At 38.3% G+C, this 22,203-nt stretch overlaps 1 protein-coding gene across 3 annotated transcripts in view; it reads right to left on the bottom strand.

Annotated features, from left to right (window-relative positions):
* LOC129374949 (histone-lysine N-methyltransferase 2B-like) overlaps window positions 1-22,203 on the bottom strand; it is a 41,358-nt gene that overhangs the window by 2,082 nt on the left and 17,073 nt on the right. For 2 of the 3 annotated variants that reach the window (XM_055053657.1, XM_055053659.1), the window contains 26 exons: window positions 21,150-21,887; window positions 20,347-20,460; window positions 19,485-19,631; window positions 18,448-18,540; window positions 18,227-18,344; window positions 17,402-17,512; window positions 17,021-17,211; window positions 16,833-16,934; window positions 16,058-16,168; window positions 15,206-15,267; window positions 14,945-15,108; window positions 14,795-14,862; window positions 11,985-12,119; window positions 11,164-11,322; window positions 10,934-11,051; window positions 10,076-10,154; window positions 9,636-9,796; window positions 9,347-9,508; window positions 5,904-8,133; window positions 5,111-5,230; window positions 3,993-4,111; window positions 3,779-3,904; window positions 2,520-2,772; window positions 1,382-1,492; window positions 1,217-1,300; window positions 1,005-1,134 (listed from right to left, as the gene is read on the bottom strand). In XM_055053657.1, coding sequence (XP_054909632.1) covers window positions 1,005-1,134; window positions 1,217-1,300; window positions 1,382-1,492; window positions 2,520-2,772; window positions 3,779-3,904; window positions 3,993-4,111; window positions 5,111-5,230; window positions 5,904-8,133; window positions 9,347-9,508; window positions 9,636-9,796; window positions 10,076-10,154; window positions 10,934-11,051; window positions 11,164-11,322; window positions 11,985-12,119; window positions 14,795-14,862; window positions 14,945-15,108; window positions 15,206-15,267; window positions 16,058-16,168; window positions 16,833-16,934; window positions 17,021-17,211; window positions 17,402-17,512; window positions 18,227-18,344; window positions 18,448-18,540; window positions 19,485-19,631; window positions 20,347-20,460; window positions 21,150-21,887 — 6,006 coding nt within the window. The remainder of the gene's footprint in view (window positions 1-1,004; window positions 1,135-1,216; window positions 1,301-1,381; window positions 1,493-2,519; window positions 2,773-3,778; window positions 3,905-3,992; window positions 4,112-5,110; window positions 5,231-5,903; window positions 8,134-9,346; window positions 9,509-9,635; window positions 9,797-10,075; window positions 10,155-10,933; window positions 11,052-11,163; window positions 11,323-11,984; window positions 12,120-14,794; window positions 14,863-14,944; window positions 15,109-15,205; window positions 15,268-16,057; window positions 16,169-16,832; window positions 16,935-17,020; window positions 17,212-17,401; window positions 17,513-18,226; window positions 18,345-18,447; window positions 18,541-19,484; window positions 19,632-20,346; window positions 20,461-21,149; window positions 21,888-22,203) is intronic. The other variant, XM_055053658.1, reaches the window with a different exon arrangement.

The following is a 22,203-nucleotide window of genomic DNA, read 5'->3' as shown; positions in this document are numbered from 1 at the left end:
GGTGCGTGAATTTTTGAATTGACGGCAAACGATTTTGTTTCTACATCAGAGAATTAGGGCCAGGCTAAAAAACACTAATACAAGAATAAAGTCTTAATGTTAAGAGAATAAAAATTAATATTACACTTAAGAGTATAAAGTTATATGACAGTAAGCCTTAATATTATGAGAAAAAAAAATACAGAATCGAATGAAGTTGTAATGAGGAAGAAAAAAAAATCAGAAAGTTATATTAGCAGAATAAAGTCATAATAATACAATAAAAAGTTGTAATATTATGAGAATAAAGTTGGAATATTAAAAGAGAACCCATAATGAGGGGGAAAATGATGAGAATAAAATCACAAAATTACAGGAATAACATCATAATAAAGTGGTACAAAAAAGTCATATCACCGTAATAAAGTCGTAATTACATGGAAATAATGTAATATCACCAGAATAAATATGCAACAATGCAATAATACAGTCATACAATAAAAAGGCACAAAAGTACTGGGATAAAGTTTTAATAGGAAAAAAAAAGTTAAAATATCACAAAAATAAACTTAATATATCCAGAATAGTTTCATTTTTAGTAGAATGAAGCAGTAGCGTCATAACTTTAAAAACTAAAATGCGGAATATTTAGCATCTTGTGAAGTTATACTTCCATTACAGTTTTATAAATCAGATCATAATTTATCTTTTGACACATCAACATCAGATCATTATCAGTAGCACGATTAGAAATGATGGTGCAAACAAATACGATTGTTTCAAAGAACAAATCAAGTCAGACCTTGATAACTATCGAAGCTTCGGTCTCAATAAAGCAACTTTTTTCTTCTGATAACATTGTATCTGTATTCTAAGATTATGACTTTAATCTCTTAGGCTGATCTCAGTCCTCGGGGTCAGACTTTAAATTGTCTCAGCGATTCAATTTAAACATGATTACTTGAACTACTGTGCTTACGGTTTATAAATAGCATTTTCAGGAAAATGTTTCGTTTCTCACTCACCTTGCTGTCGTAATATTTCTCCCGTTTATCGGTCAGGACGGCTCGGATGACGGTGCCGGCGTACTCGATCACCATCTCTCCGGCATCGATGTTCCTCTTGCAGAAAAGTCCACGGCCGTGAATTGGAGACCTACCGTGCAAAGATGGAAAAAAGCTTTCTGTCGTGTTCCAAAAGAATCTGAAGTTCATTCAGATATTTCTCCAGTATTTACCTGTAAACGCCAACTGCTTCTTTGGAGATTTTTTCCAGGTGTCTGAACCTCATCGCCATGGGAAGCTCGCTGCTGGTCGCTCGTCTAGACGAGTTAAAGACGAGTTGAAGTCAGAGCCAATCAATAGCAGATATTTAATGAATAGTAGAGATTCAATCAACTAACCTGGAGGCTTTCAGCGGGAATTCGTCATCGTCTTCATCGAAGGGGGCGATAAACTCTGGGAGCGGTCTGTGCTGCGAAGCCAGGAAGTTGAACATATCGAACGTTGCTTTCCTGATTAGAAAAACAAAAAATAAACACAAGGTAAGTTGCCATTGTTAAAACAAAACAAAAAAAAGACAAATTAAAGCCCCAATGATGTGCTTTGAAAACTAAAAACTGCTCAGATGTACAGCAACAAGATCCATCAGAAAATAAAAAAAAGAAATTGATTTAAGTTGAGATTAAATTACATTTTATTCCACAGATTTTTAATTTTTAAAGTTTGTTTTTCTGCAGTTTAGAATAAATCTCTTCATGTCAGTAGATTTTCAAAAGAAACCTGTGTGGAGCTGTCTCTTCTCTAAAACACTGAGGTTTGAAATAAAACAGAAATCAGATTTTATTTTTAAGCCAAACCACCGAAACCCACCTCCTTCCGTTTCTGGTTTAGAAATCCAAACTGCAAAAACCAAAGTGATATTCTAAAGTTTGATCTTCAATTCGTTAATTAAACTCTAATCTGATCTGATTACAGACAGGGGGAGGAGGAAAACACACACACACACATACACACACACACACACACACACACACACACACACACACACAGAGACGATAATATTCATTGTCTGTTTTTAGTTGATGTAGATTCTTGAACGAAGCTGTAATAAATATTGTATGTAATTAAACATTTGTTTAATTCAACTTCTAAGGAAAATAAAATGAGGCAAAAATTGAATATTTTCAATAAAAATGGCAACATTTGTAAAACTAATGAAATAAAGATTTCAGTTTTTAGTAACTGAGCAATAATAGCTACTATTTGATTAAATGTTTGTTTTATTTAGTTTTAATTCATTGTTAACAGTTATTAGTGTCGTTAATACCAAGTTAATCATTGATTTGACAAGAAACTAATGCCAATTTAAAACATTTTGATTTTACAACATATTGACCATGACAGTAAATGTACTTTATGAATACGATACCAAGAAAAACAAATTTATCCTTCAGATTTACCAAGACATTTTCCACCAAATTAGATTAAATTAAAGTTGCTACATTTGTGAGCATTTGTGATCGTTCTGATGTCGCGCACCGTGTATAGACTTCGGCTCGGGCGCAGCCGCTCGGGTTGAGAGGAAGCTCTTCCTCGGCGTCGTCGCAGCGGTGGAAGCGGAAGCGGTGCCGCTTGCAGTCGGCGGCGCCCTCTAGCTGCTCCAGCAGGAAGATGACGGCGTCATGGACGACACCCAGGACGCGCTGGCCGCTCATCACGCCCAGAGGAAGCTGCTTCAGGTGGAAGTCCGCTCGAGCGTCAAGGACGCCGTCGACCACGGCGCGCCACGCCACTGAGCGGAAAGAAACAAGACATTTGTTTAAAAATATTGGCAAAATATTATTTTTGGCCAGTAAAGTTGGATTTTAGCTAACAATTATTTTTTAAAATGGATTATTATGACAATTATTCGGCTGAAAACTATTGTCACATTCTTTGGCTTTTTCATGAAACTTTTTTATGCAATATTTGAAATACCTTAAAAGGTGCAAATAAATAAATAACTCCATTTTTAAAAAAGACAATATATAGACTTTTTTGCATAAAATCTAAAAACAGCATAGCTGTAAGATACACTTGATAATTTGTAGCAAAGGATGAATATGCAGCTAAATGCTTTCAATAATGCGATAATTTGATTATTAGCTGATAGTTTCCAAAAATTTGAACTGTCAGTTAAGTTCTGGGAAGAAAATATTTTCAGATAAAAATTTTTTATTTATTTTTTTTATCTTAAATGCAAAATTGTATCTCTCCAGATGTGTGAATTTTGAAACGACAGAAAATTTCTTTTCTATAACAAAATATTAGGGCCACGCTAAGAAAAAGTTGTTAAATTGCAAGAATACAGTCAAAATCTCAAGTAAATAAAGTCGCATGACTGCAAGTCGAAATATTATGGGAATAGTCATAATAATACAATAAACATCATGTCGAAATGATAAAGTCATAATGTTACCACAATAAAATCATAATATGAAAATAGAGCCATTTGATAAAGTCATATTACGAAAATAAAGATGTAGTATTAGTAAAAACTAGTCGGGATAAGAAAAAAAAATCATAAAAATCCCGTAATAGGATAACACATTATTACAATAAAACATTTCTGTTATAGTTTTGACTTAGTTGTTGCTCTAAGTGTGTTGTTCTTTGAGCAAATGGCCTTTTTGAGTCTGTATACTCCTGCTGAGGGTTACTTAGTTGCTAAATTAGTGGCCAATTTCAATAATTGATTAATTATGATTAATCCGATTAATCGTTTCAGCCCTAAAGCAAAGCAGAAGAACCCGTCCTACCCTCGATGCTGTTCGCCTTGACGCTGAAGCCGTCATCGCTGGTGATCTCAAACCGCAGGTGAGGCTGATTCATGCAAATCTTCTTCCTGTATTTCAGCGCAGGAGCGTCGTCTTCCGAGCTGAAACCTGCAGAATCGCAAGTAAAGATGGATTCAATTTCACACACAAAGAAAACGACAAAACCAAAAGATGCACAAAGAGCCGAGTGACAGACCTGCATAGGGAGCCCACTCAGAAAGCTCTCCGTGTCGAGAGCTGACCCACATGTGGGTTCTACAGTGTGAGGGAACGCCGGGTCGGGATGTCGGAGCTGAACTCTCAACCCGAGGACGCCTGAGGAACCAGGAAGAGACGAGCGGAGGATGATATGTCAAAATACACTTCTGTGGCTGAAAATAACAACTGTACAAATAATTTGTAACTTCTTGTAGTTAACTGTCTTAGTACGGTTACATGTAAAACCAGGTTTGTATAAAAATTAAGCCCTTTTCAAGAATTTTCAAGAGACGTTTCCCATCACCACACTTCAGATATCACAATACAAATGAACTAAAAGGACACTTTCAAATCACGATTACATGATGTAATTTATTACTGTCAATAATAGTCTTGTCAGAGTATTGTAGTCAAACTAAAAAATTTTAAAAATGACGTTTTGAAATGTCTCTTTCTCACACACTAGACACATGACTAATTGGAGAACAAATCACAAATTTAACAACAAAAAAAGAAAAAAAAGTCACCTAATTTCAATAATGTTGCTCTATGTATAAAATATAAGACCAACTTTAAGTCATTTAGCCATTAAAAATAATAAATAGCAACACATTGGAACAATTCAAACAAATTATGTTAAAGTAAATGAACGACCTGCTCAAAATAAATAATACGTAATATACAAGGAAAAAATGTTCATGCCAAGTTTTCTTTAATTAAGCAAAAATTATTTTAGCAATTCTAACTGACCTAAAATAAGAAAAGACAAATAGTCTGATTTACCATCAGACAGTGAAAAAAAATGTGGATATGTCCTTTTATTATCTTTAAATATCTGGTTTCAATTGTAAATAACATTTTCAAATTTAGGCTTTTGATCAAACATTAGATTTTAATGTATTACAAAACAGTGCAGTTTGAATATTAGGCATTTTTACGCATTTTCCAAAATTTGAAATTCAAGCATTTTCGCGAATTTCAAGCATCCATACAACCCCTTACAGCACCTTTAAGTCAATCCTTGTTTTCTTTTTCTAATATGTCGAAACACAAATCTGTGTCGGAAAGTATTAATTGTAAAAGTACTTAGTAACATCTTGTGAATGACAGTGTTACCTGAAAGAAGATGATGTTGGAGGAGGAGGAACGGTGATCTTTATCGGCTCAGGTGCTTTCACCTGGTCCAGATCAATGACGTCGTTTGTTGTCGGAGCTTTCACCCTGACGCCGCCGGGTCTGTTTAAAAAAATGCAACTACATGTTTTAAATTTCCACCAACTTCAACTGTCTTTGAGAAAACGTCTCAATCGGCTCTCATTTTTTTCTTCTGACTTTTTGGATCACAATATGCAATAAATCAATTAATTGCAACATAAATGAAAAGAAACTCAATCATTTCCATTTGAATTATAAATTGTTCTTCTCATTTTTCTCTTTTTTTTCTACTAAAAACTGGAAGAAAAAAAACTGAAAAGGTTTTCAGTCTGGTTCACTGGTCTCAACTAAATCTTTTTAATTTTTGAAGAGACTTCACTATTCATTTTACTTGTTGTTTCTGTAGTTTTGTTTGTTTATTTTGGATATTAAAATGTCTTCCAGATCCAGTGATGAATGATTAGAAATTGAAGTTTCTTGATCTTTGAGAATGTGTTCTTGCATTATTATGGCATTTCAGTACTTGAAAATAGCCTCAAAATAATAATACTATTGTTTATCGCAATAATTTCTGGGACTATTTATCATCCAGCAAAACAAGAATGTTCCTGTCATAACATTCTTGTAATGACAGAAATGTCATGCAGTATGAGCGTAGCCTACGGTAAGCCCATTTATCAATTAATGAAGGTAAAATGTTGGCAGAGTTATAGTTGCCTCTCAAATTTTAATACATTTTTAAAAAATCTCTCACCTTGCTTCCTGAATTTCTTCCATTTCACTCGATGGATCCTTTAGGAAGTCAATCTTTGACTTCTTCTTGGACTGCCTCTCTGAAAGCGCAGACGCTCTCTTCACTTTGATTTGGTGGGGTGACGGATCACCAGGGAAACTACTGGGTGACTCCGAACGCCCCATGGATGACTGATCTGACTCCTGAGTGTGTGGAAGCTGTGATGGCTGCCGCTGCCTGGCCTTTTGTCTGCGACTGTTGTTGAGGATGATCGGCGCCGGCCGCGGCGTCTCCATTTCCGTGGCCATCGCTCTGTTGATGATCGCCTGCGTGGTGAGGTCCTCCATCTTTGAAAAACTCGCTGGAGTAAAAGTCTGAACGCTGACGGGAACTAAAGGAGTGGGAGAGACGACGTGTTTCACCGGCAACACTTTGACAATGACTTTTCTCTCCGGGGTTACGTGGTTGACGGGAGGAGAGACGTTCAGATCTGAAGAGCCGGCGGAAGGTTTTAGAATCACGCGCGGGACCGACTGATTTAAACCGCCTCCGCTGTGGAGCATCTTGGCAATTTGGCTGATTCTGCTGTAAGTCGGCGAGTTTCCTGCAAGCGTCTGGAAAATGTTCGATTTGGGATCTTTGACGAGGATCTGTCCCTGTCGGTTGACGAGGAGCACCTGGCGGACAGTCGTCTGTGGGTTGGGTGAGTTCACCACCGTCGCCACCTGCTGCGATGCTTCCGGTTTGTTGGAGGCGTCCAATCGGATCGCGATGGATCTTCCTGGAGAGGCGGTGGGCTGGATGGGTAGAGTGTTCAAGCCGTTGATGATGATCGGCGAGGCGACAGGATGCGGAACCGCGCACAAAGTGGTAGAAGACGAAGAAACCGAGGCGATGCTAGCGGTCTGCCTGACTTGAGGCGCGATGAGGGTGATGTTGGGGTTCAGCTGGAGACACTGTTTGGGCAGCAGAGGCTTGGCCATGGAGACGCCAGACAGCTTCCTCTTTACAACAATGGTTTTCTTCGCCATCGTTTTGGTTTCAAATTTGGGAGAAAAATCTGGATCGTTTAAATCGTCTTTGAACACGTCGGTCGAATCGTTTGATGAGGTTTCGTCTTTGTCGGGAGCGCCACTCTTATTTGAGTTGACGACATGGCCGTCTTTAGCTGAAACAAATTGGCCCAACATCGGATCCAGCAGCAGTTCCTGCTGAGTGGTTGGACTGTCGGAGGAGAGCGGGACTTCCTCTTCCTGCAGGCACAGCTCCTCACACATGGAACTGGTCTCCAAGAAAACGGGAGGGGAAGAACTTTCAGGAGCTTCCGCTTTGGACTTTTGCTTTGGCAGAGAGAAGATGGACTCCAGCCTCTGCAGTGCGACAGTCAGATGTTTCGTAGGTGTTCCCTGAACACTGCAGGGTTTATTTTTGCCCTCTATGTCCTCTGTCTCTGACCCGCTGTCCGCCCCGTCTAACTGGGAGATCGACTGTGCTGCAGCGGGTTGATTGGAGCCGTCAGAGCCGCTCGCCGCGTTACACACAACCGTGCGTGAAATCTTAGAGTAACATCCGCCGTCTTCATCCTCAGAGCTGTCCCCTTGATGGTCTTCTTGCATCTCCACGTCTCGCGGCCCGACTTCCGCCTGACCGCCGCCCAGATCCATGTTCTCGGCAAGCAGAGCCTCGTCGAACTCCAGCTTGGTGCCCAGCATGGACGCCACAGCTACGTCCGCGTCGCTGTCGAACACGTTGTAAGGCAGCTCTTGGGACATCAGATGGGCCACGTCCTCCTCCAGGTTGTCGGGGGCGAGCGAGATCCCATTCGTCGTGGCAACAGCGGCGTCTTCTGCCTCCGATGATGCCAGAAAGTCCTGTGGGACCTCCGCCGTCACTGGGGTAGTGATTTTAAAGTTTTGTGTTCCTCTGGGGGAGTGGGAGACGCCACCTTGGCGAGGAGAAAAACTTCCACAAACGCTGGACCTCGGAGGGGAGTTCCACACCGGGGAGGTTGAGTTTTGCCTCGAAAGCGGCGGTGACGCCGCCGATCCAACGGTCGTTGAGCTGGGAGGGGAGCTGAAGAGAGCGCGCCGGGAGCCGACGGCGCCCCCGGGACGGACGCTCATTGCCACAGACGGATTGCTTTCTGTCGGCGAGGAGCTGTGGCGGCTCCGAGAGGGAAGCCGGCGAGGCCGTCTGGTGTCATCCAGGTCCCTCAGGGTGAGGACGTGATGAGATTTGTAAGAGGCAGCTCCTGAAATCAAAGACGTAAAAACTAAACAGAAGAAAAACATCCTGGTTCCAACAGAAAAATCTAAATTACAAATTTTTTTACAGTCGTTTTAAAACATTTTAGATATTTTAGTGCAAAGTATCGACTCCAGGATGAACTTCATTTGAAAGAACTGGTCTCATTTTATTCCTTGGGGCTGGACAATACTTTTCATGATGTAAGCATTTCATTTCAGTCATTTATTAATGTTTAGTTATTTGTTTTAAATATCTTGTTGCCAAGCTGGCGGTGAGACCTTTCCTCTTTTATCCATGTTTGTTTTGTTGTTTATTTTTAAGCAGTTATGAGGCACAGTGGGAAAACTTTTAAACTGCTGTGGCCGTTACTGAACATGCTGCTGCTGGGTAGCCAAAGAGCGAGTGAGTCAGTTGATTCCACCAACTTTGTTTTGCTAGTGTTTTTTTTTTTTTTTTTGCTTAATTGTGTTACTCATCTACTGTTTTTTTTTTTGTAACCGTTTTACTGTATTATAATCAGGACAATCTTGTAAAAGAGCTCTCTAATCTAAATGAGTTATAATCTGGTTAAATAAAGGTTGAATAAAGGTTTTAAAAACCAACTAAAATAGGTTTTTTTTGTCAGACGCTGTCTCCTAATTCTTCATTAAAGGACATCTGAACTATTTTTATCCACTTCCTTTCTGATATTTCTGTTTCTAATAACTGCACAGAATTTTCTGTTAGTCTTGTATACAACTATATTATTATTACAACTATTATTGTTAATCTTGGTATTTTTTAAATATATATAATGTTTCTGAACACTGACAACTTTTTACTTTTGTTTGAACCTTTATATCTGATATACTTTAATTTCTCACTTAAGGCTGGATAAATGAGAATAAAGCAGGTTCTTTCTACTCTATTCTATTTCAAAATCTAGAATGAAATAATATACAATGAAATACACAATTATAGAGTCCGGTTTGCTTCATCCTACATTAATAGAGATTCTCTTAACCACATTTTATGACATAAAAGATCATAATTTTGCTTTAACTTCTTTAAAAAAAAAACTGTAGTGAACTGAATGCCTTGTTTGGCATCTAATTGATTCGGTTCAATTCAAGACCAAAATGTAGACATTTTTCTATTGTCCGAGTAGCAGAAGACCTTACTACTCCAGATGGAATAGGAACTTTAATTTTCCTAAAATGTCAAGACATTTTACTGACCAGGAGACGGGAGCGGTCGTGATGATCCTCCTGCTGGTCTTCTAGTCTGAGTGTAACCCGGACTCCTAGGCCCGGGTGTGTTGTGTGTTTTAGAGTTTGGAGACGAGTTTGTGGACTTTATTGGGCTGGAAGAGAAGCTGAAGCGATCTGGAGACTCCACATCTGCTCGTAAATACAATATATAATCATTATTAAACCACAATAACCTAAAAAATAGGTAATTTTGTCAGATGATGTTATAAGAATAAAAAGTTCCAATGTTATTTTGAGACTGGAGAAACCTGCTCACCTCTGTGGTGACTAGGACTGTGGACTATGGTGTGGTTCTCCTCCATGTCCATCCTCAGGTCTTGTTCCTCACCAGGTAGAGGTGTGCTCACCTCCGTCACCTTACAGGTGTACTTGCAGCGTTTGCGTGGGTCCACTGTGCTCCAGTACAACCGAGAGCATCTACAGATTGAAGGCAGAGAAACCGGCTTTATATAAAATACTGCAACCTACAATAACCTCCACACAAATTCACATGACATCTAATCATATTTTACACATTAATCCTCTAAAACAAATATCAACTTTGGAGAAAATAAAACACTAGTTTTGTGGAATTACAGAAACTAAATCAATAAGATGAAGATGTGAACAGCAGAAAATGATGGAAAAAACTAATTAGGATTTGTGTACTGGGTAAAAATACCCAGACCTGACTTTATATCAGAAGTAAGAACTTACTGATAACCAACAGGATAAAGCATCCTGCCGTTTGACGACAGCTCTGACAACACGCCGAGTTTCTGAATCTGTAGAGAGCCTAAAAACAAAACAGAACATTTAGCACAATAATTTACATATCATCGCAGCACAGCAACTGATAACTGTTTTAGTAATCAATTGTTCTGATGATTAATCAGATTCAAAACAGCCACATTCTGCAGATTTTTGATTTAATCACTTCAGCTTTCTTTATAAAACATTAGAAATAAAAAAAACTGCAAAAAAACAATGAAATGAATTTTTTTCATTAAAAAAAAAATCAAACTTATGAATGTTGGCTAGACCACAACATTTCTAGCTTTATTTATTAAATCAACATATGAAAAATGTATCCCTTTCTGCTTGACTTAATGTCAATACAGTGTATTTCAATTATTATGACAGAATTTAAATCAAATGAAGTCAAACTTTGCAAATATTTTCTATCCTGTGCTGCTTAAAATAAATACGCTTTTTTTAAACCTTAAATGCAAAATAATGTCATTTTTATGCAGTTCTGGTACATTATTTACTGCTATAATTACTATATTGTACTTTCAGAACATGTCCTTTTTTTAGACTGTGTACTCCATTTAAAATCAATTATTAAATTATTATTTCAATACCAGACTAATCTGATTAATTGTTTCAACCCCACAGCAGTACTCAAAGAAAATATATGCCCTCTAGTATGGCTGTTACCTGACATCAATACTTTTTAATGGTAGCAATTATAGAACAAAAGCTTCATACAGTCTTGTCTATTTTATTATGAGGGATTCCTGTTAAATAAGATCCAGTTTGCACAGAAGAATAAACCAACCCATTTATTCTCACCTATTGTCATGCTGATACTTTCTGGCTCCAGGCCTGTAAGAAACTTTCTTCTCAGATTGATTCCGTCAAAGTCAACGTAGACCCGACGAGGGACCTCGAACCCACTCCCTGACACCATCTGGAATGAAACAACCACAGTCGATTTTATTACAAAAGGAGTGAGAATTAAGATGATGTCCTTCCTGTAAATATTAATGAACTGAAAGGAAAATTGACTTTCATCCCCTCACCTTTGCGCTAACGAGATCCCTGTGTTTGTAGCAGTACACCTTCCTGTCCTGCTGGAACACACACTCATCTGCACGAGCGCACATGAAGTGGTAATTACTCAAGCAGGTGGCGAGGCAGCAGCCCACTGTGGCTCCACACTGACCACAAAGATCACAGCGCTAGATGAAGAAATATCATGAACAAACAAAACAAGAGACATTAGAACTGTGATAAAATACAGGATGTGTTAGCAATGTGCATCTCTGACATAAAAACCTGAATGAAAAGTTCAGATATTGATTAATATAACAAGAAATAACATCCAAGAATCCAAATAATATTCAACATTACACTTTCCTTTTGCAAAATCCACACAAGACTGTAGGAATAAGGCCATTATCACCACATATCAGGGGTTTGCAACCTCAGTCCAGCTAAGTAAAACTTTTTTTAAAGCCTTTACAATGTGAATGTTACATAACTTTTTGTGAAAAGACAACTAGAAATATTTTAATAAATATCTAAAAGAATTTTTTTAAATTAAAAACAGTATTTGATTTCTGTTTTTAGGTTTTAAAACGTTTATAAAACACAAAAAATAGTTAAAAGGATTTCAATAAAACTATTTGGGAAAAAAGTAAATAAATATTAGTGATATTTCTGTCATTTTGTTGTGTAAATTTAATTCAGGATTTATTCTATACATAACCAAAAAAACAGCCAAAATCTGCATTTTATATCAATATATTTTTTTGTAATTGTTGGTTCTCCATTGCTTTAGCCAATTTATAAAGTAAGATTGCAGACCCTTGGCATTATGTTAACAGTTTGTCATAATTACCAAGTGGCGCCCCCTTGAGACCGCACTGTGCACTTGTAGAAGAGCGCTGTTCTGCTCATAGACCTCTGCAGACCACAGGCAGCAGTTGATGTGGGCCCATTCATTCTGCCCCAAGTACAGCAGCCGCCCTGCGTCCTGTAGGACAAAAAACACACCCATCACTAATCCAACATGTGGCAAAAATGAAACTTTTACGCTACGATAACAGGGTTTGTACGGTTGTAAAATTCAAGCACTTTTCAAGTATTTCCTAGGTAAGTTTTCAAATTTTTCCAGCACCACACTTTGGAGATAAAAGCAATGCAATTCAACTTTTAAAAGAAAAAAAAAAAAAAAGACAGTTTAAATTCACTATAGTATGACATAATTTATTACTGTTATTAATAATGTCTTCTGATCGTTTTCTAAATTGTAGGGTCAAGAGCTCAACAACAAATCAATAATATATATTGCAATAGATATGTGATCAAATAAATAGATTCAATAATAACCTCTCAACTTTTAAAGCAAGACTGGCGGAATAAACTCACTCTCTTACTCTTTGGTTACCTAGCAACTCACTCACTTACTCTTTGGTTACCTAGCAACTCACTCTCTTACTCTTTGGTTACCTAGCAACTCACTCTCTTACTCTTTGGTTACCTAGCAACTCACTCACTCACTCTTTGGTTACCTAGCAACTCACTCACTCACTCTTTGGTTACCTAGCAACTCACTCACTCACTCTTTGGTTACCTAGCAACTCACTCACTCACTCTTTGGTTACCTAGCAACTCACTCACTCACTCTTTGGTTACCTAGCAACTCACTCACTCACTCTTTGGTTACCTAGCAACTCACTCACTCTTTGGTTACCTAGCAACTCACTCACTCACTCTTTGGTTACCTAGCAACTCACTCTCTGGTTACCTAGCAACTCACTCACTCACTCTTTGGTTACCTAGCAACTCACTCACTCACTCTTTGGTTACCTAGCAACTCACTCACTCACTCTTTGGTTACCTAGCAACTCACTCACTCACTCTTTGGTTACCTAGCAACTCACTCACTCACTCTTTGGTTACCTAGCAACTCACTCACTTACTCTTTGGTTACCTAGCAACTCACTCTCTTACTCTTTGGTTACCTAGCAACTCACTCACTCACTCTTTGGTTACCTAGCAACTCACTCACTCACTCTTTGGTTACCTAGCAACTCACTCACTCACTCTTTGGTTACCTAGCAACTCACTCACTCACTCTTTGGTTACCTAGCAACTCACTCACTCACTCTTTGGTTACCTAGCAACTCACTCACTCACTCTTTGGTTACCTAGCAACTCACTCACTCACTCTTTGGTTACCTAGCAACTCACTCACTCACTCTTTGGTTACCTAGCAACTCACTCACTCACTCTTTGGTTACCTAGCAACTCACTCACTCACTCTTTGGTTACCTAGCAACTCACTCTCTGGTTACCTAGCAACTCACTCACTCACTCTTTGGTTACCTAGCAACTCACTCACTCACTCTTTGGTTACCTAGCAACTCACTCACTCACTCTTTGGTTACCTAGCAACTCACTCACTCACTCTTTGGTTACCTAGCAACTCACTCACTCACTCTTTGGTTACCTAGCAACTCACTCTCTTACTCTTTGGTTACCTAGCAACTCACTCTCTTACTCTTTGGTTACCTAGCAACTCACTCTCTTACTCTTTGGTTACCTAGCAACTCACTCTCTTACTCTTTGGTTACCTAGCAACTCACTCTCTTACTCTTTGGTTACCTAGCAACTCACTCACTCACTCTTTGGTTACCTAGCAACTCACTCACTCACTCTTTGGTTACCTAGCAACTCACTCACTCACTCTTTGGTTACCTAGCAACTCACTCTCTGGTTACCTAGCAACTCACTCACTCACTCTTTGGTTACCTAGCAACTCACTCTCTTACTCTTTGGTTACCTAGCAACTCACTCTCTTACTCTTTGGTTACCTAGCAACTCACTCACTTACTCTTTGGTTACCTAGCAACTCACTCTCTTACTCTTTGGTTACCTAGCAACTCACTCTCTTACTCTTTGGTTACCTAGCAACAACCTGTAGAGTAACTTTCGCAGCAGCAGTTAAAATTTTCACTGTTGTGCCTCATAAGTGATTAAAAATAATACAATAACAGCGCAGAGTGAAAACTAAATGAAACAGGAAAGGTCACGCCACTAGTTTTGCCGTATTTCAGATATTTAATATAATATATTATTTACTAATCAATAACTCTCAATATCAACAGATGCAATACACTAATTCTAACAATAATTATTATTAATAACTGACATATAAAATATAAGATCACCTTTTATTTCAGTTACAGAAGTGAATGACTCATTGAAAAAATAGGAATAATAAATAATCAGTACATTGAATAAATGTGTGTTAAATTACTGGTTTCTGCTCAAATTAAATGTTTAAAGCAAAAAATATAAATAATCACTTGACTTTCTGAAAGGAGTCTTTTATCTGAAATTTTTTTTTACACTTCACAGAATTGTACAGACAAAATATAGAACGTAATATACTTCATTGATCCCCAATAGGAAATTGTTTAAATCACAATTTAATTAATTGAATTTACCTCTGGGATCAATAAAGCATCTTTAAACTTGAATCAAGCTCTGATATGGATTTTATACAGAAGTCAAGCACTTTGCAAACCTTAAAATTCAAGCTTTTTCAAGTATTTTCCCAAGCACCCACACACCCTGCAATAAATAAAAGCTCCAGACATTTTCAGCATCTAAGATAGATAAAAGATTTCTGTAGAAACTCACACTGGGAGCAGCATCTCCATATTGCTGGCACAGAGCACATTGTCTCAAATCCTTCATCTTAGATGTATCTGGAATTAAAAATTAAAGCATAAACTAGAGAGAAACAAACAGCTAAATACCTAATTTTAGAGGGGGGACATGATTCTCTACCTTGTGGACACTCGGGGGTGCCGATCGTAGAACGAGCGTCCCACGTAGCGACCGATGGCGGCGTGGTCCGGGTCTGAGCCTCCCTGGTGCGGTAAGCTCGCTCCATCCACTGAGCATAGCTGTGCTCCTTCGAAGGAGGAAGCACGGCCTCGGGAAGCATGCCACTGAGCAGCAAAAACAATACACAGAGCTATACAACACCTGCTTTAAAAATAAAATTAAAAAAAAAAAAGTTGGCAAAGATTCACTGAGTGTGCTCACCTTGGCAACTCTTCAGCGAAGTGATGGCACGAAGAAAACCAGCTGAAAACCTTTTTCATAACCTGTCAGAAAAACAATTTAAATTTAAATATGAACAGCCTCAAGTTTCTGCCATGAAAGACAAGGATACATAATAAAAACAATCATACGGCTTGAAGATGGATTCTTCTCATGCAAGATTTGATCTTAGTCAAGTTTTACTATTAAAACAAAATTTTTTTTTTTTAAAATTACAAATGACAGAAGATATATTTAAAAAATGCCTTCTGTGAGTTGAATGTTGGCATATTAGGGCCAAGCTATACTTCTTTTCCTTAATTACAAGAAAATAGTCATAATATTAGAAGAATAAAGATGCAATTTTACCAGAAAAATATGAGAAAAAGTAGTTTTAATGAAAAAAAAAAGTTTCTACAGTTAGAGACCAGCTTATTCATTTTGGATCATTCCTTTAAAAGGTCCTGCTTCTTATAATAATTTGATGCTAATCTGTTAAAAGTGTAACTATTTCCTCATCTGTAAAACTGACACCAAATTATAACAAGATGCTCATCGTTCCTCCTTTAAATTTTTGTGTCAAATAAAATTACTCCTGACATTACAACTCTATTCTGGCAATATTAAAACTATTGTTGGATTATTTTAACTTTATTCTTGAAATTTTAAAATATATAAATATTGTAGCTGTATAACAAGAAGGGTTATACAGCCAAGTGTGGGGGGAAAAACAAATCCAAAAATTAATTATTCAAAAAGACTCAAATTTGGTTAATTGATCAAATTGATTTATCGTCACGTCTAAAACAAATTGGTAAAAAGTAAAATAAGTGACAGGGAAGAGGAGGAGCTGACCTGAACATAGTGCTCTTTGGACCGATTTGTTGGCCTCTGATCCTCGGGAAGAAGTTCCTCTTCCTTCAGCCATTTTTTCATCACAGTAGCAACATCACAATGAAACGCTTTCTGAGAGAGAAATGACACAAGACAGGAATCAACAAGAATACAAAGCAGAAGATGTGAAGATGGATATGAGTGTTAGACAAAGTTCCTTCATGTCAAAATTCAGTGGTTTTCCAGAATGAACATTTTTTTTGTCTTTTCAGTCTTTTTTAGTCTTTTTAAAATGTAACAATTTTCTAATCTGTAAAACTTCTAAATGAATTTACTACAGAAATGTCTGCAGATGTCAGGATGTAATAACCAGCAAAAAACTATAAACAGACAGAAGGTAGAAAAAGGAAAAAAAAATTGACGATGAGATACCAGAGAAGATGGAGGGATGAGTGGATTGTTAGATGCTCTGATGGGCGAGGAAGAGATAGATAAGCAGACTGAGACAGACGGGTAGACAAGGAAACAGACGAATGGATGAATAGACGAGCAGACAGCTGGAAGGACAAGCAGACTGACAGACAAGCTGCTGGAAAGATGGCTAGACAAGGATAGACAAGAATGCGCACAAAGGTTGCAGGTGGATGGACGGACAGACGGACAAATGGATGGACAAGCAGACAAATAAATGGATGGACAAGCAGACAAATAAATGGATGGACGAGGAGACAAATAAATGGACGGACAAGGAGACAGACGGATGGCCAAACGGATGGATGAATCCGAAGCTACTCACTATGGTTGTGTATCCGTGCTCTCTGAATTTCTCCTCCACGGCTCTCAGATCACAGACGTGTCTCTCCGTCCTGACGGACGCCGTCTCCTTTGATTCCTGACACTAAAATTCAACAAACGATCTGAGAACATTTTCCAGAAAACCAACAAACAAAACCAACCGGCCTGCATGGAGCTGTTGTCTCTCACCTGGTTACAAAGCAGGAGGTGTTGAGTGCTGCAGGAGGAGAGCAGCTCACTGAGAACCTCCTGCAGTCCAGACAGCAGCTTGCTCTGCAGCGCCTCCTTCACGCTGCCTCTGTCTGTGTGGCGCCCCCTGCAGGCAGTGCAGGTGACGTCCACTTTGTCAGGCTGACTGGACATGAGCCCAAAAAGCTCCTCTGTAAACACAAATACGACCAACGTCACTTTGTCTCCCTAAATTATAAAAGTAATAGAAAAAATTGAAAGCATCTAGTTTTTTTGGCATTAGTTATTTGTTAGAAAATCCACATAAATGTTACAAATGTGGATTTTTGTCCAGCAAAAAAGTAAAACTGAGAAAAAATTACAAAAATTGTAATTCTTCACCTGACATTCCTTCACATCCATAATGGATCCAGTGGCTGCACTTCGAACATCGAATCATCTCAGAGGTTTGGTTTCCCTCATAGCACTTCTGACAGACGGGGCAGAAATTACCTGACAAACACACACACACACAAAGATGTATTATTTTTAATTAGTTGTTATAATAACAATAAGCACAAACAAAAGAATCAGCACCAAACTCTTGAAATAATATAAGAAATTGAAAGACTAATGTGATTTAAAATCTAAGAAAAGGGTAAAAAGAGTTGGATGACAACGAACGTTTCATTATTTAAAAAACAAAGAGATTAAATTAAATTGTTTTGTGATAAAGACTGTATTATTTTGCAGATTTAAGACAAAAAAAATTGACAGGTTTATACATTTTTGGGTCAAGTACACACTATATTAGGGAACTGAGAACTGATTTTGTTTAAATATTAGCTATTAAATGGGTATGGGTTTTACCACCTGTCCTGCTGTTCTATTGTTCTTTTATGGTCTAAAAAAGGAATCTGAGAATTGGTGGAAGAAATAATGTTTGTGTTTGTTTCCCTAGTAATTCTTTTATCAAAGCTGAATGAGTATTTCTGTACTTTTATTTTAGTATCGCAAGACAAAGAGACATAAAAATACATATATTTATATATACATATAAATATTTACATTTTATTTATATACAACTGCAAAGACATCAGCTTGATGTTGTTCCTTTATGGCCATAAATGTGTGCACCTTATTTAATAGTACATGGAAAATAAAATCTACTTTGGATAACTTGTGACTAAGCTTTGATGAACGCTTCGTGTGATTTGGACCGCCCACCTTTCGCACTGAGGCTGGTGCAGTCGGGGCAAAGGTCATGCTCGTGGTTCCAGGCCATATCCCAGGTTTTTCCTGGAGTCACGCCACAGCTCTTACACCGAATGCATGTCATACACACCTGCAGCGGAAAAAAACAACAATATTTACTCATTGGCCTCAGCTTTTCCTCTTTAATACTCCAAAAAGACTCCAGTACAGTTTGAGGAAGGTGAAGCAGTTACCCAAGGTGTTTTGGAGGTCACTGGCTTCGGGTACGTCGGTCCCAAGCAGGAAGGGTGGTAGCAGGTTTGGCAGATCCTGCACTGCAAGACAGGCTGAACAAAAACACATAAACTGTAGAGCAATATTCCACTTTTATTCCTTTGTATGATTCGTAAATGTTTTAGGTCTCTCTTAAAATGCAGAAAAGCTCATTTCAGATTTGTTCACTTCTCCTACAGAAAAACTGATAAACTTTCAAGAATTTGCAAGGTGAGTTTTTTATATCATATAAAGACCATTATATGATATATTTCATAAGTTTAAACTATAGTTTTGTGATAGTATTCAAGACGAACTAAAAAAAATCTGTATATGAAATATTTTCTTGCAACGTTTTCTGGCATTTAGTAAATAAAAATTATTTTGGTGATTCTAAGTGACTTAAAAAAATATTTAGTCTGATCTAACTTCAGACAGAATTTTATTTTTTTATTAGATGTATGAAAATATCTGTTAACATTTTCCAAATTTAGACATTCAATCAAACATTAGATTGCACTTTCCCTGCAAAAACACAAAATCTTACCAAGTATTTTTAGTCTAGTTTCTTGTTCTTATATTTTAGCAGCTTGATTTAAGTAAATAATTCCTTCAAGCTGGGAAAGATGTTCTAGTTCCATCAGCAGATTATTTCACTTACAAATAGATATTTTTGCTTTCTTATAAGTGAAATGATCTGCCAATAGAACTAGTAGTTAGGTAAGAATTTACTCACCTAAATCAAGCTTCTATGTCTCCCTGAAAAGTTACTTGCAAGTTAGTTTTGTCTTATTTCAAGGGTATTAAGATATAAGAAGTAGAAATTAGACTTAAAATAGTTGATGAGATTTTGTGTTTTTACCAAACTGAGCAGGTTGGATATCAAAAACCTTCAAGGACTTTATACAGAAATAAAGTCTTTTCCAAACGTTGTAAACATCTCATTGAAATTCAAGCATTTTCAAGAATTTCAAGCACCTGTGCGAACCTCTTCCAGTTTTAAAGTGACAGTGCCTACCTTCAACCTCTTGCTTCTGCGGCCACACACGTGACAGAACTTGCAGCGTCTGCAACACCAGTTCTCCTTAGACTCCTCCTTGGGGCGCTCCTCAGGCATCAGGCAGAAATCATGGAAAGGTTCACAGCAGATCTGGCAGAAGATCATCTGCCCAATGAAAGATATTATGGTTAAACCAAATTCTTAAAAAGATTCTTCTTCGATTTTTAATGCTTTGGTGGAAGTGTGTCAAACTCAAGGCCCAGGGGCCAAATCTGGCACACCGTAGCTTTTTTTTTGTGGTCCTCAAGACTCCAGATGCTAAATTATATCAACCAATCTCTCCAGTTTTTTGTGATTGTGGAAATTCACGTAAAAGCAATAGTCCTAATTTTTTCCGCTAACGCATAACTAAGTTTGTTGCAAATTTTTCACAAAAATTGTTGAACACCTGAGGTCTACCGGATCGCTAAGTTTTTAGATTTTATGACACCTTTGCCTCGGGCTTATATGATGTCAAGTTATTAGTTTGTCCATGACTGATTAACAGAGTCACAATTAACATCATACTTAAACGTAAATTTAGCTAAATTCCTGGAAATATTTCTAAATTAGCTCAACAAAATAAGTGATTTAAATTGAAAACAAAAAAACCCACAAATCCTGGAGTGACTGGACAACGTGAAAAGATGAAAGAATTATATTAATAATGCAGACAGTTATTTATTATAAGCTTCTTAATAGGTTTTATCAATATATTCTGCCATGACTGTCCCTTTAAGAACATTCATAATCTTTGTGCTTTGTCATGCATGGATGTCATTCATGCATGACATCCATGTAATAAACTTCAGTAAGTAAAGTTTATTAGAGGCTGAAATACCTCATGTTTGCCTTTGCTGGCGCAAAGCAGGCAGACCGGCTGAGGAGTGGTTGGGATGGAGGTGAGAACGCTGAGGCCGCCCATGAGCCACACATTTTGGACAGCACAGTCCTCCTGGACGGACGCAGGGCAGATAGCACAAACATCACAATGATGAGTCAAATTCAGCACATCTGTTCACCGATGTGCTGTAGTAACAAAGGTTAGCATTATGCTCCAAGTGCGATAATGACGCAGCATCTGGAGAGCAAAGAAACATTGCCTTGCAAAAGTGTTTTCACTTCCTGAACCGTTTCACATCACAGCCATTAACCTAAGAGATGAAACAGCACAAAGCATGAACAGCTTCTCAGGCAGGGCGATAAATCAATTTTGTTTAATCAAAATTTAGTTTTTTGAAGAATTAATTTTTGTGATTTTCCCTCCACAAATCCATTCCTTGGGTTTTCATATTTTATCAATCTTGTTTGCCAAGCATGTTTCACAGCTTCTATTTATCTAGACGTTGGTTTCTGTTAACGTCTGAGGCTTTCACAAAGCTGCTAAATTTATGAACAGCTGGTCTTTATTAATAATGCACTAAAATTTTTAAAAGGGTAACAGAGTGAAGGGGAACACCATTTTTTAGATTTGAACTTTTACAAGGCAATTTTTCTTCTTTCATTTATCTTCTGTTCATCCAACAGCTGTAAATAATCAAACTGTAATTAATAATTAGAATTAAGAAAAGCAACTGAGCTAATTTAGCCAAAAACAAGGGTTTAAAAATGTGAATGCATGTTGTCTTGAGAGCAACGACTCACCTTAAAGTCTACACGGATCTTGTGCTTGTGCTGCAACACGCCCTTTTGGGGAAAGCCATTAGTTAACCCTGTCTGCGTGTTCACTGATGCGCATTCAGGAGGATTCTGGGAACGAAGCACATATTGTGGATCAGTTGTTGGACAGCTTTGCAGCTCCGTCGCTTTTACAGAAGACGCCGCCTTGTCCTCTTCGTGCTGGACCCCATGCATGTCTTCCTGCTCCTGTTGCTTCTGTAACTTTCTGCCTGGACTAGAAGTCCAGGAAGGATTTCGGAAAGTTTTATCTGTTTTAGCCGAGTAAACGTCCATTATAGCGCCTGGATGCTTTGCTTCCGACGCAAATCCCTGAGAACACGTCTGAGGCAAAACCTCTGCCACAGCTGTTTGGTGTTGTTGAGTTGGAGGAGGGGCAGGCAAACATAACGCTGGAGATTTCTGTGGAGAGTCTGCAATGGGAGGTGATGGCAACACAGAAGCAGGGTGCATTTCAGTCTGCAGCGACCCTAGAGGAGAGTTTGCGCCGTTACACGATGGTAGTGAAACAGGAGGCTGCGTTAAAGGCTCCACAAACCGAGGCATCTGCCACGGCAAAGACTGAGAGCCAGTCTTCAGGATGTATGCAGGCAGACGGTACAAGTGTATCTGCAGCTGCTTCTGCAGCGTCGGCACTGGGATCCCGGCCCGTCTGGATTTGGGGAAAGTTTCTCTGCGCTGCGTCTCTTCTGCATTCTTCTGTGCCTGTGGAGGAGGGGACTGCCTAAGCCAACCAGCAAGACGGGTTCCATAGTTACACTATTAATAGTAGCATGCAGCGGCGACGACCAGCGGCAGCGACAGAGGAAAGGGAGCCAGGGTGGAGCATAAAGTGTTAGCAAAGAGGAATGAAAGGCAAAGAAGAGTTAAGAAAAGGCAGTAAGCAACGATACACATATATCTGATGTAAAATATGAAATAAAGATGCTATTTTTAAGCAAACCCTGATTATACTAAATTTCTAATACATGCAGTTGGTGTCTTATTTTACGTCACATCCCCAACACACTATGTAGCATTT

This window comes from Poeciliopsis prolifica, unplaced genomic scaffold, assembly GCF_027474105.1.
Source record: "Poeciliopsis prolifica strain line A6 unplaced genomic scaffold, Auburn_PproV2 SCAFFOLD038, whole genome shotgun sequence".
NCBI lineage: Eukaryota > Metazoa > Chordata > Actinopteri > Cyprinodontiformes > Poeciliidae > Poeciliopsis > Poeciliopsis prolifica.
The sequence above is the reverse complement of the archived record's forward strand: the minus strand, read 5'-3'. Positions and strand labels throughout refer to the sequence as shown.